At 24.9% G+C, this 17,562-nt stretch overlaps 2 protein-coding genes across 2 annotated transcripts; one reads left to right on the top strand and one right to left on the bottom strand.

Annotated features, from left to right (window-relative positions):
* Positions 1 to 5,211: 5,211 nt before the first annotated feature.
* Positions 5,212 to 8,600, bottom strand: LOC113553355 (protein TFG-like). The gene is made up of 7 exons (XM_026956654.1): positions 8,345 to 8,600; positions 8,109 to 8,192; positions 7,903 to 8,044; positions 6,640 to 6,879; positions 6,447 to 6,575; positions 5,698 to 5,847; positions 5,212 to 5,629 (listed from the first exon to the last, which is right to left on the bottom strand). Exons 2-7 carry the CDS (start codon positions 8,166 to 8,168, stop codon positions 5,400 to 5,402), a joined length of 951 nt encoding a protein of 316 aa, XP_026812455.1. The 5' UTR covers positions 8,169 to 8,192; positions 8,345 to 8,600; the 3' UTR covers positions 5,212 to 5,399.
* A 4,048-nt stretch (positions 8,601 to 12,648) lies between these two features.
* LOC113553707 (dnaJ homolog subfamily B member 12-like) lies at positions 12,649 to 17,263 on the top strand. The gene is made up of 8 exons (XM_026957189.1): positions 12,649 to 12,911; positions 14,595 to 14,663; positions 14,728 to 14,829; positions 15,035 to 15,193; positions 15,262 to 15,340; positions 16,359 to 16,504; positions 16,566 to 16,679; positions 17,063 to 17,263. The coding sequence occupies exons 1-8, from the start codon at positions 12,779 to 12,781 to the stop codon at positions 17,212 to 17,214; spliced, it is 954 nt and encodes a 317-aa protein (XP_026812990.1). The 5' UTR covers positions 12,649 to 12,778; the 3' UTR covers positions 17,215 to 17,263.
* Positions 17,264 to 17,562: the final 299 nt, after the last annotated feature.

Here is a 17,562-nt window from a genome sequence, read left to right as displayed (position 1 = left end):
TTTTTACAAAATAGGTATTTCTTTTCACTTAACCGTAAAAATGAAACAAAACTATAAACAAGGTGATTTTTTAAATATGCTCACCCCATTACTATGCTTAAATTATGCATATATTCAAATTTTATTTTTTAACAACTTGAAACTATGTAAAAATCAGAATTGGAATATATATATAATTTAGGAGACACACCCAAGACCGTAGCCAGGCGGGTGGGTCAGGGTTTAACCCTTCCCCCGAAATTTTTTCTTGAAATAAGATTAAATAGTTTCATTTTTTCATTTCATATTTTATTATATAATATAACATATTTATACTCTAACCCCCTCCCCCCCCAAGAATATTTTTCTAGCTACGGCCTTGCAATGGGTACAGCGATAAACTTTAAAAATCAAAACTTTTGAACAAAATAAGTCACTCGTGGACCGTGGTAAAATGTACGTCGGGATTCATTGTAACTACGAAGCGAATAGATCAAATAAATTCAGAGATAGCCACTAGGTTAGAATTGCCAAACATTTGTTGGGACTGCTAGTGCAGCAGTGCGCTGGTTTTGAATACAACATTCTAATTATACCAAAAAATATTTAGAGACAATCAATTGTCCCGGAATCAAACTTAAATAATTTATGTTAACATTTCGACAATAATTAACAAATACGAACACACATTCATTCTTTTCCGGTTCAAAAAGAAACTTTTTATTTTATCACTAAAGGTAGGATATTTATGATTTTAGTGATTTTACATTTTTTTTTCTATAGCGTATGCAGTTAAATGGAAGCAAGATATATTTATGAATAATTAAACATAGAATTGTATTTTGTACAAAAAAACATACTTTAGGGGTTTGAGATGACATGAGATTAAAAAAAAAATTTTTCGATGAAAATAATAACTATATTAAACATATTATGCTTAATGTTTATGTACTATTTATGAATCAATTAATTGTTATTGTAAACAAAGTCAATTATTTAAATTTATTGTAAAACAAATTAATTATATAAATTTAAACTGTAAACTGAATAATAATAAAAATTTTTTTACAGACTATTAGAAGAATATTTTGCATTTTTAAGGACATAAAAATAAAAAATCATTATATATCTGATATTTTAAAAAAAATATTAAGAAAATGTATTACTTATTTTCATTGTCATACAAACTAAAAACATCATATCTAAAGGATTTTAAGAGAATTTAAATCCAATCTGTAATTATCACTTTTCGGTAATTAATTATTTCAATATATTTTCGGTTACTCACCATCAGTAGGACATTATTTTAATAAAATAGTATTCAAATGATTATTTAAATAATATTTTATTGCATTAAAAATATATTCGAATAATTTAAAAATATTATTATTCAATTAAAAAATAATTTAAATAATTTTCAATTATAATTATTTGATTAATTATTGCTTATTTTATTTAATTAAAGATTAAACATAGATATTATGATTTGTAATTTCAATTACGCAATTATTAAAAACAATAGTTAACTTTCTATTTTAAGTCACACGATTATACATTTTATTTTATTCCGAATAAATACAAAAATATTATAAATAAAGTATGCCTATTACCTATATATAACTAAAGGAAAACATATTGTTATATGATAAATAATAATTTCGTAATAGCCAATAGGTAGATAATTACAAAAATATTAAACAGTATTAAATATTAAATTATAATGCTAATGAAAATAGGTAATTAATTATAGCTAATATATCAGTATGCACATATTACATAATTTTTAAATAGATATGTTATGAGTATGACTTATAATATGTTATTATATGAAATCATAACAACCTCTTGTGATTCAGTAATAATAATAATTAATATTTATAAATAAATATATTATAAATCATTGATTAGTACCTTAGATTTTAAGTGTAACAATGGATATGGATGTATTGATTTTTCAATGATGTGTCAATGTGTAGTAATATTTTATGTCTAATTACTTTTTTAAGTAATAAAAATGCTTATACTTATTAAAATGTAAAAAATACCTATATAGGCACAATTTTTATTACCAGCATTTAAAGTTCAAAATTAAAAATTCGTTAAAATCATGAAAATTTGGAAATTCTTTTGTTTTTAAAAATTTATAAAATGTTAAATTTATACAGTTAAAGCTTGAAAATGTAATAAAAGATTTAAATAACGAAGCGATAAAAATCAAAGAAATGTATAATTACATTTTTCTCATAGATATTTGAACAAATTTAGGTGTTTAAACAAAAAATAACGATTTTAAAATAATAGATTATTTTAGTTACTTCTTGTAATTCAAGAAAGTTATTCATCTTAAAGTTTTGTTACTCTTTGTTTATATATATATATATATTATTTATTTCTTACACATAATGCAATTTTCCAAAATGTTTTTAATTTGTATGTCTTTCATTATCTTTTGGGGAAATAAAAATGCTTCGATATATACCATGGGCTTGCTTTATGGAAAAGTGGTATTGATTCAAAAGTTAATAATTTGTTAATAACAATAATATAATATAGTACCTATAACACTATAATGTATAAAAATATATTAAATAATATTTATAAATGCAATGTTTTTAAAAAAAAATTAAATCAATCTTCTGCGATAGGTACTATAATAAGTATAGTAGTCATGTACCTAAAAAAATGTAATAGCAGTATCAAAAAAAAAAAAAAAATAAATAAATATTTTGAGATATACTTAGTGATAAAAGCTAATGCTCATAGACTGTATCAATGAATTCAAATTTAATACGTAATTATTTTCTTTGTCTATGAATACGTTCATTAACAATGAATCACTAGTAATAAGTGTACTTAAATAATAGTCAATAAGACATTATCCACTTTCTTAAACGGATTTGTACGTACGACGTACCTTACATACTTTTTTATAAATTAATATTTAATAAAGTTTACTTTAATTGTTTACATGAACTTTATTATTAAAAATCAAGTAAGTATTTAGTATAGTAATTAAAATGAAAAAATGAATTTTTAAAACTTCAAATATTTTTGTTAAATAGGAAAATAATAAAAATGTAACTCAGTTGTAATGAGTAGGTGGATAATTAAGGTAGACTTAAAATAAAATATTAATGAGAGATCTCAGAGATCCGATATCACATCCAAGCGGTATAACAATTGGAGCACAAAAACGTCGGAGTGAACAGTCCTAAAATTTCTATTTTTTAACTTTTCTCCAAAACTATTATAGCTAAAAAGTTGGTTGATAGCTCATTAAAAAGGGATTATCAATTAGATACAAAATGTGAGATTAAAAATTTTCAAAAAAAATTATTTAATTTTTCAGTTAAAAAATTAGTTATTTTTTGCTAGATTTTAATTTACCAGCGTGGTAGATTACTGAAACTCGAGAACGGATTTTGTTATTTGGAGTCATGTTAGATTCACATTGGCTATAGGAAAAGTGCTGTGAAGATTTTCAGAACTTTATTTTCAATCGTTAACTCACTACAAAGCTATAAAGCTGAAAAACATAAAAAACGCCTAATAAAATGTGTTTTAATTTTTTTTTGAAGCTCTGTAGTGAATTAACTATAAAAGATTAAGTTCTGAAAATCTTCACTGCACTTCTCCTAGCCAATGTGAATCTAACAAGACCCCAAACAACAAAATCCGCTCTCTGGTTTCAGAGATCTTCAGATCTATCTCACTAAATGAAAATGAAAATAATACATAATGCATACAATTAATAAATTTCTAAAAATTGAAAATCAAGAAAGTTAACATGCCAATCTCTGACTTAGCAAGCTTATTTTTTTTGTAGATCACTTTTACCATTACTTTAGAATCCTTAGATATGATTTAATAATCCAAAAATTATCACCAATGTTTTTTTCAGATATCAACAATTTATTCACGTTAGTTTTTCTCAATGGCTCAATCAGTAGCCAAGTTTTATATTCATATAGTATTATACTGATTACTGGTCAAATGATGTTGCAATTTTATTCAACAATCGACATTGACAGTGTTACAGTAATTTTGAATTTAATAATAACTCTAAAAGTCCATTGAAGCATTTATTTCCTGTCTGGAAATGATGAAACTTGCCTCTATCAGCAAGATATATTAGCTATATCGTTTTTTTTTTGTGTTAAAATATTTAAAATTATTTACTTTCTGAATTTTAAATTGATTTTTATAAATTCATGTATGCCTGCTGTTCTCGTCTATCTGTATTCAATTTTGAGTTTATATTGTTTTGGAAATTAAATGCATAGAAAATACTTGTAGGTATTTTGTGTTGAACATTTCAAGTACCTACGACCTATTCACGGTGTACATTTATAAATTGAAACAAAAAATAAAATTAATTTTATTTAAAAATTTGTATTGAGCAAATTTTCAGGTTGTCTTTTACTTAATTTATTCCAATTATTTTGAAAATTACTAGGAAACTACTACTTTTAACTTTTTAACTACTAACTACATCAAATTCGCCATAAAAATCACTCACAAATACAAATTGAAACAAAATTTTTCTTCTAAAAATGATATTAAAAATCAGTCATTTTAAAAATAATATTCCTTGATCTTCAGAATTTAAAATAATGTAGTTAAAAAAAAAAATTTAAAAATACCATTATAGGAAATGATATTCAATTATATTTATTTAATTTTTCGAAGTAGAAAAATTACAATATATATGAGTGATTTACAAATACATTACAAATTAAATATGTGAATGTATATTTCTTTTTCAATATATTTTTAAATGTATACAGAATTTTTAAAATAAAATTGTTAACATAATTAATAGAAGAAATTAAAATATAATAGTAGAAATTTCACCTTTCAAAAAAAAAAAATATATATATATATATCAACACAATTTTATTTAATTAACACCTTAGTTGATAAAAATGTGAATTATATATTAAATAGTATATTATAAAGAAAAAATATGTATCAATTAAATTTTATAAAATAAATAATTTATGAACATCCATCAGGATTATGGAATGCAATAACTAAAAATATGAAAAATGGTTATCATTCTTTAAATACAGTATTTGTAAAAATCTGCAAATAAGTTGTGCAAAAATGTTGTTTATACATATAAATAGGGAAATTCCTTAATATTAATTTATATGTTTATTATGTCAATTTTTAACATAAATATTTTGTAATTACAAAAAAAAAAACTCTAAAATTGAAAACACTACATAATATTAATTAAACATTTGTCTTTTTTAATAAACCATTCAACACCATTCAATTTTGTCCTTACAATAACTATTTTTAAGTTTGAAACAAGTTTTGAATGTACTTATAAAATACTATATTTATATTTTATAAATATTTCAAATGGGTAAATCAGTCCATTCAGTTGATATTTTTACTATAGTAACTTTTTATTATTGTCCTGGATACTGAGAAGTAGAATATTGAGGATTAGGGGTTGTATTAGTCGGATAATACAACGAATGACCAGGCTGATTTCCAGTAGGGTGCTTCATTTGTGCTGTTATTTGAGAATAACCAGATGCTGGTATCTGTCCCGAATATAGGTAAGAGTATTGAGCAGTTGGATAGGACGCACGCATTCCTGGTTGCTGATAAGGATTCACCCATTTAGTCTGAGGCCCTGTAAATTATATTATTTTAAGTACTCTGAAATCAATAATATATAAATTTAATAAAATTGATACAAACCTAGTGGTGGTGGGATTTGCCCTCCAGAGTAAGGATTGTGTTGATTCATATTGGCTTGAGATTGTCCATTATATATAATTTGAGGCTGTTGAACTGGCGGTGTTTGTCTTTGAGGTTGAGATACAGCCAAATTATCCTGAGATACTTCAGCTATTACATATAACAAAAAAATATGTATAGTTATACTTATGATTATATACTTTTAATTTTAGTGCAACTATAATATAATTTAATCCAATACTTAATTTGTTTATAATTACATGCTTAAGAGGACGTTGCATCCATACGTATTGTCTCCTTTTTACACGTACAACATAGATAAACGCGTTCACAGTCTGAGTAGAACTCAGTCAATTTTGGTTCTAGAGTAAATATACCTATTATAGAATTATAAGATGACAATAATTTAAAAGTCAAAACGATGAGATTTTTTTAAAAATTAAAATTTTGAAAAGTTAAAGGTTACCTATTTAAAAATTTTGAATTTTCGCTAATTCTAAATGATTATAATGAACGTTATATTGGGAATAATGGAAAAACCTCAGCGTCTTATCCTCCGAAAAATATTGTTATATTTAATAACAATATAATACATTAATATATAATAGATATATTTACTCTAGAAACAAAATTGAGTGAGCTCTACTCATATTGCGTTAATGCATTTTGTCTATGTTGTACATAGACAACACACATGGGTACGACGTCCTCTTAAAATAAATTACAATAAATTTGGTTACCATACTTACATTTAACTGGTTGTGGAGTTTGAGGAGTTTTTGAACATTCTTCTTTAGAATTACGTAATGGATCAAATTCTTTAGTAACTCCATTATCTGTTGGTATTTCTGGTGATGCAATATTTACTGGTTCTTGTTCTAATAAAATAATATATTGTTCAACAAACACTAATCTAGTATTTTATTATTATAGAATTATTACGTATAGAATTTGACATATTATTATTGTTTCCTTCATTGGTAATTTCAATTGTATCTAATAACCATGTGACAGCATCTCTTATTTCTCGCAGTTGTTTTTTAAGTTCATCAGCATTTAGTTTTGATTTCAGTCGTTCTTGATAATTCAAATTATTCATAAATACTTGCAATTTTAAGACCCTACTTGTTTGTAAAGCAAATGATAAGTCTTGACTATCAAATACAGTTACTAAATCTCCATCTAAAAATTAACAGAAAATAAAATAGTTATGCCTAATATTTAAATAATTGTAATTTAACTAATTAACCTTATTAGTTTAAATTTTTAAGTACCAGCCTACCATGCAGCAAACTATAGTGGCGGATTATGCTGATGACAAAGTTATTTTGTCTATAAGTTAAAATGCTTCATCTAATCTTCAAAATTATTTTAACCTTATGTCTAAATGGTATATCAAATCACGAATAAAAATTAACCAAAATAAGTCGATCCACACAATGTTTATACTTAAACAGAGTTTCTGCCCTACCGTTGCTCTTAATAAAATCCAAATTCCCATGTCCAATACAGTTAGGTACTTAGGACTTTACCTAGATAAACGACTGTTTTGAAGCAACCATATCCGTACAAAAAGATTGACAATTAATGCCTGTCTGGCTATGCTCAAGCCTATGTTATCAAAAAATGTCAGCGGCAGTCTTAGAACCAAAGTACAAATATATAAAACTCTCCTCAAGCTTATTTGAACTTATGGACTACAGTTCTGGGACTCAAAAAAATCCAATACAAATAAAATTCAAGCATTTCAAAATATAGCACTTCAAGGTCTTTCTGATTCCCCCACCATTTATCTCCAACCTAATGCTACCTAAAAATCTTAATATGAAACTGTCGATGAGGAAGCACGCTTCTTCTATATGTGCTTCCATAAACAGCTCAATAACCATCAAAATCCTCTCATAAATGATCTATCCATCCAAACACTACCAGGAAATCCTCATCATAGATCAAAAAGAAAATAGTGTTGTGGCCTATTACAAATAAACCCAGACCCCTAACAGAAAAAAAATATTATATATATTTAAAAAAGAAAAAAAATGAATCAAGCTAAGTATCACTAATGGGCGACTGCTTAATCATACCCTTTATGTCACCTTTAGTATATAAGGTTATTATACATTTTGTATATAAATTGTTTATTTCAAATAAAAACAAAAATAAATTTTAAAATACCTACCTAACATGATCAAAAAATTATCTTACCTTCATCTTTGTATTTGATAGTGAGATCATCATTAGCTGTTAATTTTCCATTAAATATTCGCTGCATCATTAATAATAATTCATCATATGTAATAGACTCATTGTGAATTAATACTTTTCTTATGTCATCGCCTAATTGAACCTAAAAAAATAAAATTGTTTTTTGTCATACTTGAAGTTGACTAAAATTATATAAGTAGACATACTTTAATAATAACTTTGCCCACTAAGTCTATAGGTTGAAAAGTTGATTTATCTGATTCCATGATTAGAAACTTCTATGTTTACGTCTAAATATATAATCAGAACCAAAACAATAGGTTAATGTGCAACTAACAAAAATACTTCTAACTATCTATAAATAATATATTTTTAGAGAAAACACATTTTAGATAAAAGAAAATAAAACGAGAAACTTCCATCTTGTACACTTAGTACTTACCGCAGTGCACGAAATCAAAAGAAAAAAAGTTGAATGTTGATAGGTAGGATTACTAGTGGCTAAATAAAAAAGACACCACCTAAAACAAGTTCTAGTTTTAGCAACTAACAAGTAGTAAGTACTGATTAGCAATTAGCAACCACTTGGCACTTCTAAGTAACAATAATTTATAAATCACAATAAATAAATAAAGAAAATGTTAAATAATACTGAATAGCCAATGAGCAAAATGAGCATAAAACTTTAGTATAATATGTGATATTTTTGTGCAGTTATCATCGGTATATCGGAGAAGCGAACAGCAAACATAACAAGTAACAACAAAATGGAGTTACCAGTCTTAATTAAATGTTGGTCACACTGATCTTTTAAACTTTCAAATTGTATTGCTCAGTTCAGTTTTCAGTATTCAATGCTTGATCACAAAATATATGAAATAGCATTTGACATTTTATTCTATGGACTTGATCAAGTTAAAGTATCTCAACTTTAATGTATATTATATTTTATATTATTATTTATATTATATACATAAATTTTACTATACGCAATTACATTTTTGATTTATTTTAAAATAATATCTATTTATATTATAAATCTATTTTTGCCGCTTTACGATATTTATAGAAAGATAAATTAAATTTCGAGTTATATAAATGTTTATAATAGCCAATAGGTATGGAGGTGTGGTCTAAATATATATTATATAATAATTAAAATAATTAAATAAGTCCAAGAAAAAAATATATCAACTTTACTGTAGACAATATTAAAATTTAAAAGTAAAATAAATGATATATAGCTATATCAAAAAAACATTACGAAATATGCTTAGTGATATAGACGTATAGTACTATAGTACCTATAGGATGACGACCGTCTCCACTCAGAATTGTTTTTCGTATACAATGATAGGTACCTCGTACCTATATCATTAAATTCAAATTTAACACACGCATAATAGTTATCCACTCGACATACCACATACCTAATGTACAGACGTACCTACGGGATACAATTATAGTCGGCAAAATAAAATGTTGTATATAGAATCGCTAGGTTATGAAAATATGAAACATATTTTATTATAAACTATATACTTTTTTACCGACTAATAAATATATGCAAATGTATATAAATATCGGCCCTAATAATCAGAGCTCTTACAATGGTTTTTGAGATGGTTGGGCTTGAAATATAAGGGCCTGGATATTTTAGGACCTTTTGAAATTAATTTGTAATTTTTAAAATATTGATATATTTAACTATTTTGTATCAAATAATATTTTATGATATATAATACATACATAACCTAACCTAATACCTATGAAGAAATAATTATGTATGTCAGTATGTAGCACCCGTATCGCTTTTAATGGTACAATGTGTTATAACAGGGGTCGGCAATTAATTTCTATGATGGTGGTCCAGATAATTTGAAAAAAATGTTCAAGGGCCAAAATAATTTAAACATTAGTTTATAATTGCAATTAATGTATTTATTTTTGTATTAAATTTACAGTCTAAGACAGAATTAAAGAAAAAATATTTTTGGTGGTCCAGTTATTTCCCTATTTTGCCTATTGTCGACCTCTAGGGCTCTATGTTCTAAGTTATAAGTTACACAATACTATCAACACTTATAACTATTTTCAATGAGATATGAGAATGATTAAATTTAAGTATACCATTCCCCAATATTAGATCCTAGATTTAATCAATATTATAGGTAGTACTCTTAATCCTGTTATACTGTTTATAGGTAATAGGTTATAGGTATGCCGAAACTAAATTGTCTTAATCTGAATCCGAATTCCGAATCATTAAAATAATATTGTAATAAAAAAGACATTATTATTCCAAAAATAGGTACCTCTTGGATATTATTCTTGATTTTTAATAATCTATGGTAAATTGTATTATTTAGTTTTATGTAAAAACCCACAAAAAAATCGTATAGGAGCCATTTGAGCCAAACATCAGATATGGTTGCTTGCTAATAATGAACATATAAGTTGTATATGACTTGGGATTTGATTAATGTCTAGTGTCCTAGTGATAATACAACACAGTGATAAGTAATAAATTTATAATTTACAAACATTATTATATTAATAAAGACAATCAATTTAAATTATTTAAAATTAAAACAGATAATCCATTTACAATCATAATGATCAGCACTTAGCTATAAGATGAAGAGATATCAGATTTACATTACCTAATTTTATGTTTAATCATGTATTTTAGTACCTACCTGTTTAGATAAAATAGGTACACACTACGTTAACTTTTTAATCACTTTTCTAAAGTACTACGTACAGCAGAATGGTACTTGTCCGACGCCCAGTTTTTATATCTTATGCAATGTGAAGTGTTTCTTAAGCCATCATGGAATATAGTGACAGGGGCGGATCTAATATATTTTTTACTTGGGGCAAAGTATAAAATTAGTACCCTCTCATAATTTTACCCCTCTCTATTATGCCACTATTATTTGGTAATTTGGTGCCCTCGACGAAGACTTTCAGTACAAATGCCTTAGGGGGGGTTGCCCCCCTAGATCCGGCCCTGTATATTACCTAATATAATACTCATAGTCATAGAGTAATCTATATTTTAATCTATTCTGTTTCTATATTAGAAAAAAAGTTAGGGACAAGGAACTAAAAGGTCCCACCCTATTAGTTCAGTGGCGTCATTTTTTTTTGGGGGGGGGGGGCAACTTGGGCATTTGCCCTAGTCCAACATTTACATCAACCTTAAGTCGGCACATTTAAAAATTATAAGAAGTCTTATTTTTAACTATTAGGTAAGAACATAATCTGTGTTTTCTCATTGATTTATTACGATATTATAATTTTTAGGTGAGTTATGAGTATGAAAAATATTAAATATTTGAAAATGCTCATAATTCACTTAAAAATTAAAATATTACACTTACACGTATTTATTAGAATATACATTTGAGTTTTGAATATTATACAATTATTATTTATTTATTAAATCTTACAAAATCTCATATGAAGTTATTTTTTTTGGGGATTGAATTTCCGAGGTTATTTTTTCTGGGGTTATTTATTATGCAAATTGTTTAGTATTTGCATTATGTGACTGTAATTATTGCTAAAAGTGCTAACTATTTGTAAATCTGCAGTATTAAAAGGTACCTATTACCTATTTATTATTTATTGATACATTACTCAATTATTCTATACTCGACTTTCTAATTGTAAAAAATATTTGACAAAATTGTTTGTACTTAATACTTCAAAATCCTATGTGTGAATTTCATATACCTGAAAATTTAACCCTCCCCCTCACAGTTTATGGCACTATTCTATGTGAACTGCATGAAAAAATTTTGAGTCGGCAAATAAGTTATAGTAGTTGCCCTAGTCAAACAAAAATTGAAATTACGTCATTGAATTAGTTGTGTGACGATTGGCATTTAATAGTCGAACGCATACTGACAATCATTTCGATTAGATATAAATATTATTGTACTATACAATATACAAAATGCTTTTCGCAAAAGATTATAAACGATAAAACCCGAGTTACAAATATAATTATAGCAAAATATACGCGTCAATAAATACAATTTTCAATATAATACTTTAGTCTTTAATCACATATCTTTCTTATGTTATGAGTGTTATGACTTACAGCTAAAACAAGTCCTACATAAGGAAAAAGTCAATTAATTAAATAAGTCTAAAATAATAAAATATAACATACCTATACATATAACATTTATACAATAGTAGGTACGTCATGTATATTATAATTTATTATTAAAGTACAATGTACAAAAAATATCAAGTGTCAAATTCGATCAAGGGAATTGATTGTTAATTTAGCTTTTTCCATTATTAAATTTTTATTTTTTTAAGATACCAAACTTTTTGCGGGACTTTTTTTATAAGACTTTTTTTTTCCGATTACCAAAACTCACGGCTATAGATAAGGAATTATTATCAAAAACAAAACAACGACGGCGATAAGAAAAAAGTCAATGTAATCAAGAAAAAAAGTCCGCTTAGTAGTAGGTAGCTACTAGCCAGTAGGTAAAGTTCTTTAATCTTAATACTTAATTCCAAATTTTACAATGCATATTAATAATCGTGAAATTTGATTTAAAAAATAAATCTTAAAATGAATAATATGATTATTATTCTATGATATGTCAATTCAAAGCAGCCGCTTTTAATATTTTATTCATAGTATTTTCTGGTTGGTGACTGTTACATATAATACAATCTTTGTAAACAATATTTAATTAACTTTATAGATTCATAGTTAATAAGATATAATTATCTATAATCCATAACTTTATAATATCATTAATTGAAACCACCAAATTTAAATTACCATTGACTATTAAATATTTTAATATTAATGATATAATATATTTCTTGTTTATACTAAACAATGGAGAGCAACCGAGATGAGGCATCCCGCTGCATTGAGTTGGCTAGGTTATACATAAAAAAAAAGGATTTGGATAATGCTTGGAAATTTTCAACTAAAGCTAACAAAATGTATCCAACATCTGAAACAAAACGTGAGTGCCTAAACACTTTCTATAAAATTATTATTTAATCAATAGACACTAATAAAATATTAATAGATACTATTACCTATTTTATTATTATGTTATTTTACGTGTAATGCATTATATATTATAATCACCAGGACTCAGATTTTATAGTATTAATCATATCTGAAATAGATTTGTCAAAAACTTTACTGACCATTGAAAAGTTTTTTATAGTTGTTCTAAGTGCAATAGAAATATAGATACAGTTTATTCTTAAGAATACCATTAATAACATTGACAAATCACCAGTGCTTGGAAGGAATGGGTTCAAAGGAATCCATTCAACCATATATTTAATGTTGTTCCGTATTTAGGAACGTATTGGAATTTTGTTTACTTTTTAGAGGAATATTAACAATTTTTTTAGTTCATTTATTTTTAAATTAAAGTAATTAAATCATCAAAACTATATAGCTTTTTTTTAAATTTAGTAGCTAATATAAAGAGGTATAAAATTAAACCTGTATACAATATTATTGATAATGTTTGCATAAGTTAAAACTACAGTGAGTTTTACAGTGAGTTAATGTGATTACATTGGCTCAGATCATTTTGATTCTATTAACCGATTGATTCCATAAAACATTTTTTTTTTTTATTGATGAGTATATTTATATGCATGTTTTAAATAAAATAAAGCAAAGAAACTATCTATTTTTTATTGTACTATTAATTGAATCTATTAATTTCATTTTCATATTAACTTGAAATTAAAATCCATATTCAGTTAATATAATATACACATGATTTTTAATTATTTAAAAATAAATAAATAATAATGTAAAAAAATATTATAAATATTATAAATATTTTAAATATTATTATTATTATAATAATAATAACTGAAAAGTATCGTTTTCAATATTTTTTTTAATAGCTCCTTTTTACTTTTTCAAAACAATTCTTGTTTCTTTTTAGTAAAAGTTTGAAATACCATTAAAACGATAAGAATGTTCTTAAAAATGATTCAATTATTCGATACTCGGCGAGTCTAATAAAAGGTTAATTTAACATTAGTAACTTAAGAACTGGTTTGGGATTTTCAATTTTGATTCTAATAAACAGTTGATTCTATAAACCAGTGATCACATTAAGCGGAACTCACTGTATTACTAAATAACAATGAGTAATATTTAAATTTTTAAAATTAAAACAATTATTGTATAAAAATGTACCTATGTTTTTTTATTTTATTTTACTTCACATTAAAAAGGAACGAGGAAAGGAACTAGTTTCTTTTTTAAAGAATCTTTTCAAGCACTGCAAATTACTGACTTGATGTTTATTATTTCACTAATACTCACCTAGATGCAAATATCTAGATTAAAAAAAATTTTATATATTTAAAAAAAATTGTATAATTGAAAACTAAAGAATGGTGTGTAACTGGTTAGCATTTGACATTTTATTGTACTGAAAAAATACACTTTTTTCTTTAAAAATCCACAAATTATGTTTTTCTAATTTTCAAATTTTAAACTCAACATTGTACAGTTTGGATTTCTATAGCTTGGTCTGCTATAAATCTAGAACATACAGAATAATATGCAATTATTCCTATAATTTCCAATCATTACATATTTGCTTAGTTAAGACAAGTATACAATTAGTATTTGAAATTAAATTAACCACAATAATATTTTGTAGGTCTACTCAAAAAATTAAAATCAACAATAAAACACTCGAAGAAACGGTCAAAGAAACAATATCAATCAGGTGTGTAAAACTTAAAACACTAATATTATCACATTTTAACCATATTATTTTTATATGTTTAAAGATCATTCTGATTCATCTTATAATGGTGATAATTCCAATTCATCTTCCAGTAGTGACTATAATACTAAACAACAAAAAAAGTCAAAAAAAGGCCACAAATCAAGTTTGTACAATGACTTATTATATTGATTTAATAGGAAATGTAAAAAGGTTTGGTTACACCTAAACAAAAAATTATAATTTAATCATAAAGATGTTTTTAGTTCTTAGATATTATATTTAATAAATAATAAAGACACATATACTAATGTTAGTATTAGTATTGAAATTATTAAAAAAGTAATTAATAACTAAAATAATTATTATAGGTACTACTTATTCTTATAAGATGTTTAAAGAAATAAATAAAGATGAATCTTTTAAGTGTCTTGAAAAAGCAGAGCAGTACATACAAAGCAAACAATTTGAGTTAGCAGAAAAGTTTATTCTCAAATCAAAAAAGCTTTTTTTAATACCCAGAGCTGATGGTAACTAAATATATCGTGTAATAATGTATAATTATAATTAAAAAATAAATAATAATTTAATGTTTCAGAACTCTTAAAACAGCTTCAAGAAACTAAAGATACCACTAAGGCTGATTACACAGAAGAACAGGCAAATGTTGTTAAAAAGTAACTATATATAGTTAATAATTTTCAATTGACTCTAAATGTATTAGTTTGTTATTTTTTAACAAAAACTAATAGAACCATTTTGAATAATACAATATTTTTTATTGAAAAATTAAGTACTTATATTATTTTATGTACAGTTAGGTAAACAATTTAAAGTACTTTCTTAGTTTAGGTCAATAACTAGTCAAAAGTGTAATGTGTACAACTGATGCATCTAATAATTTTGACTAGTAAATATTTTTACTTTAAATGTAATCACCATTTTAATATAATTATCATAACTATTAAAATTGAACTATCGCTGGACTCTTTAACGTTACTTAAGGAAACCATAATATATCTTGTTTTTAAATTATCTTACCTATTGTCTTTGACAGAATTTTTAAGAACTGAACCGGTTTAAATATAATTTGATACATAGATAGTTTAGACACTGAGAAAGGACATAGGCTACTTTTTAATACTAAAAAAAGAGCTGTAATAGGGGTTGAAATAGGGGATGGTATATATTATACCACTGTACTTGTACAGTGTTGCCCTCAACTTCGGTGTCGGCGGTGACATAGAAGGGGAAGTTTGGGTGGCCAGATATGGGCTGCTGCCATAACACGAACATTTAGATATATATATAATATATACACACGCCGCCGATAACAGTTATACCTATCCTGAGGTGACTTTTGCCTGGGCAACGTCAGGTGGGACAGCTAGTATCATAATAATTGCATTATTTTTATTATAAAAAACTGGTATCACCTAAATTATAACTATGTTTATTATGATAATTGTGGTAAATTCTGTCTAGAGAACTATTATATTCAACAGACTAATGAAAAATAAACCAATCTCTTAATATTATTAAATATTCATTTATCTTAATAATTAATGTAAATACTATTATTATAGAATTGTCCTTTGACATGCCTATTATATATCAATATATCATGATTCATGATACATTTCTTGAGAACCAATCAGAATTGTTAACTGTAAATTTATTAATTTGTATTTATAGAGTGAAAAATAGTCAAAATTACTATACAATGTTAAACATTAATACTACAGCAACTATTCCTGAAATAAAAAAAGCATATAAGAAATTAGCTTTGTTATTACATCCAGATAAAAATCCTGCACCTGGTTCAGGAGAAGTTTTTATAGGTAAAAAAATTGTTTATACAATTTTAGTTATATAAATTAATATTTTTTTTTTGTTTATTAGATGTTACTAATGCTGTTGATACATTATGTGATTATTCAAAACGTAAAATATATGACCAAACTTTAAAAAAACCTTCTACTTCTACATCTACAAACTATTCTCAAAGTTCCTACCGTAAGTATACTACTGGGTCAGGGATGGCTAATATGTTACGTGATAAAAATCTAAAAGTTAAAATAGATACATCAAGCAAATTAATAAATACTAGTCATGTTATATTTTTTTTTTTATTAAATCTCTCATTTATTTACCAATTAATACATTTAAAGTAATACTTATATTTTTTTGTAATGTAATTCATAATTTAAAGGCATATAAAAAAAATAAGGTCATTTTTGTGATGTAACGTTCGAAAAATTTGACATCCCTAGTAGATATATTACCAATATTACTGAAAAATAGTGAAATTTGATTATTAATCTAAATAAAACATATTAATTATCATACTAACATTAATTTTTACTATGTAAATATTTATCAATACATAATTGTTTTAGGACATCAACCTCATCATCATACAGGATTTAGTGGAAATCAACACCCATATAGATTCTATCAAACATATGATTCCTCCGACTGTGATGATGACTATTTTACTGAAACCGAGTATTTCAATAGCTATGATTTTTATGATTCATTTGATTATTAATTAATAATTTATAAAATAAATAATTGTATATTTTTTTTGTCTTGAAACTTAATATTATTAATTATTTTTAAGTTTATGGCAAATTAGTAAAAAAATGTAATATATTGTTTTAATTTTTTCAATTTATAAAATAGTATAAAAGTCTAAATGAATGTCAATAACAATTTAAATGATTGCAAATCATTTTTTTGTAAACTGAAATTTAAAAAATTTGACAAAAATGAAAAAACACTAATTATTGTATATATTTTGTACTTTGTATGCCAACATGTAGTAATTTTTTGTTGGAAAAGTTAGTATGTGTTTTATAGAATTATTACGCAAAAAAACGTTTTAAATTAATAAAAG

Source organism: Rhopalosiphum maidis, chromosome 2, assembly GCF_003676215.2.
Source record: "Rhopalosiphum maidis isolate BTI-1 chromosome 2, ASM367621v3, whole genome shotgun sequence".
In the NCBI taxonomy this organism is placed as follows: domain Eukaryota; kingdom Metazoa; phylum Arthropoda; class Insecta; order Hemiptera; family Aphididae; genus Rhopalosiphum; species Rhopalosiphum maidis.
The sequence above is the reverse complement of the archived record's forward strand: the minus strand, read 5'-3'. Positions and strand labels throughout refer to the sequence as shown.

Coding starts and splice junctions, on each gene's coding strand:
- LOC113553355 (XM_026956654.1), bottom strand. CDS start 8,168: ATGGAATCAGATAAATCAACTTTTCAACCTATAGACTTAGTGGGCAAA. Junction 8,045..8,108: donor TGGGCAAAGTTATTATTAAA/GTATGTCTACTT, acceptor TTATTTTTTTAG/GTTCAATTAGGCGATGACAT. Junction 6,880..7,902: donor TATCAAATACAAAGATGAAG/GTAAGATAATTT, acceptor GTTAATTTTTAG/ATGGAGATTTAGTAACTGTA.
- LOC113553707 (XM_026957189.1), top strand. CDS start 12,779: ATGGAGAGCAACCGAGATGAGGCATCCCGCTGCATTGAGTTGGCTAGG. Junction 16,505..16,565: donor TTCAGGAGAAGTTTTTATAG/GTAAAAAAATTG, acceptor TTTGTTTATTAG/ATGTTACTAATGCTGTTGAT. Junction 16,680..17,062: donor CTATTCTCAAAGTTCCTACC/GTAAGTATACTA, acceptor TAATTGTTTTAG/GACATCAACCTCATCATCAT.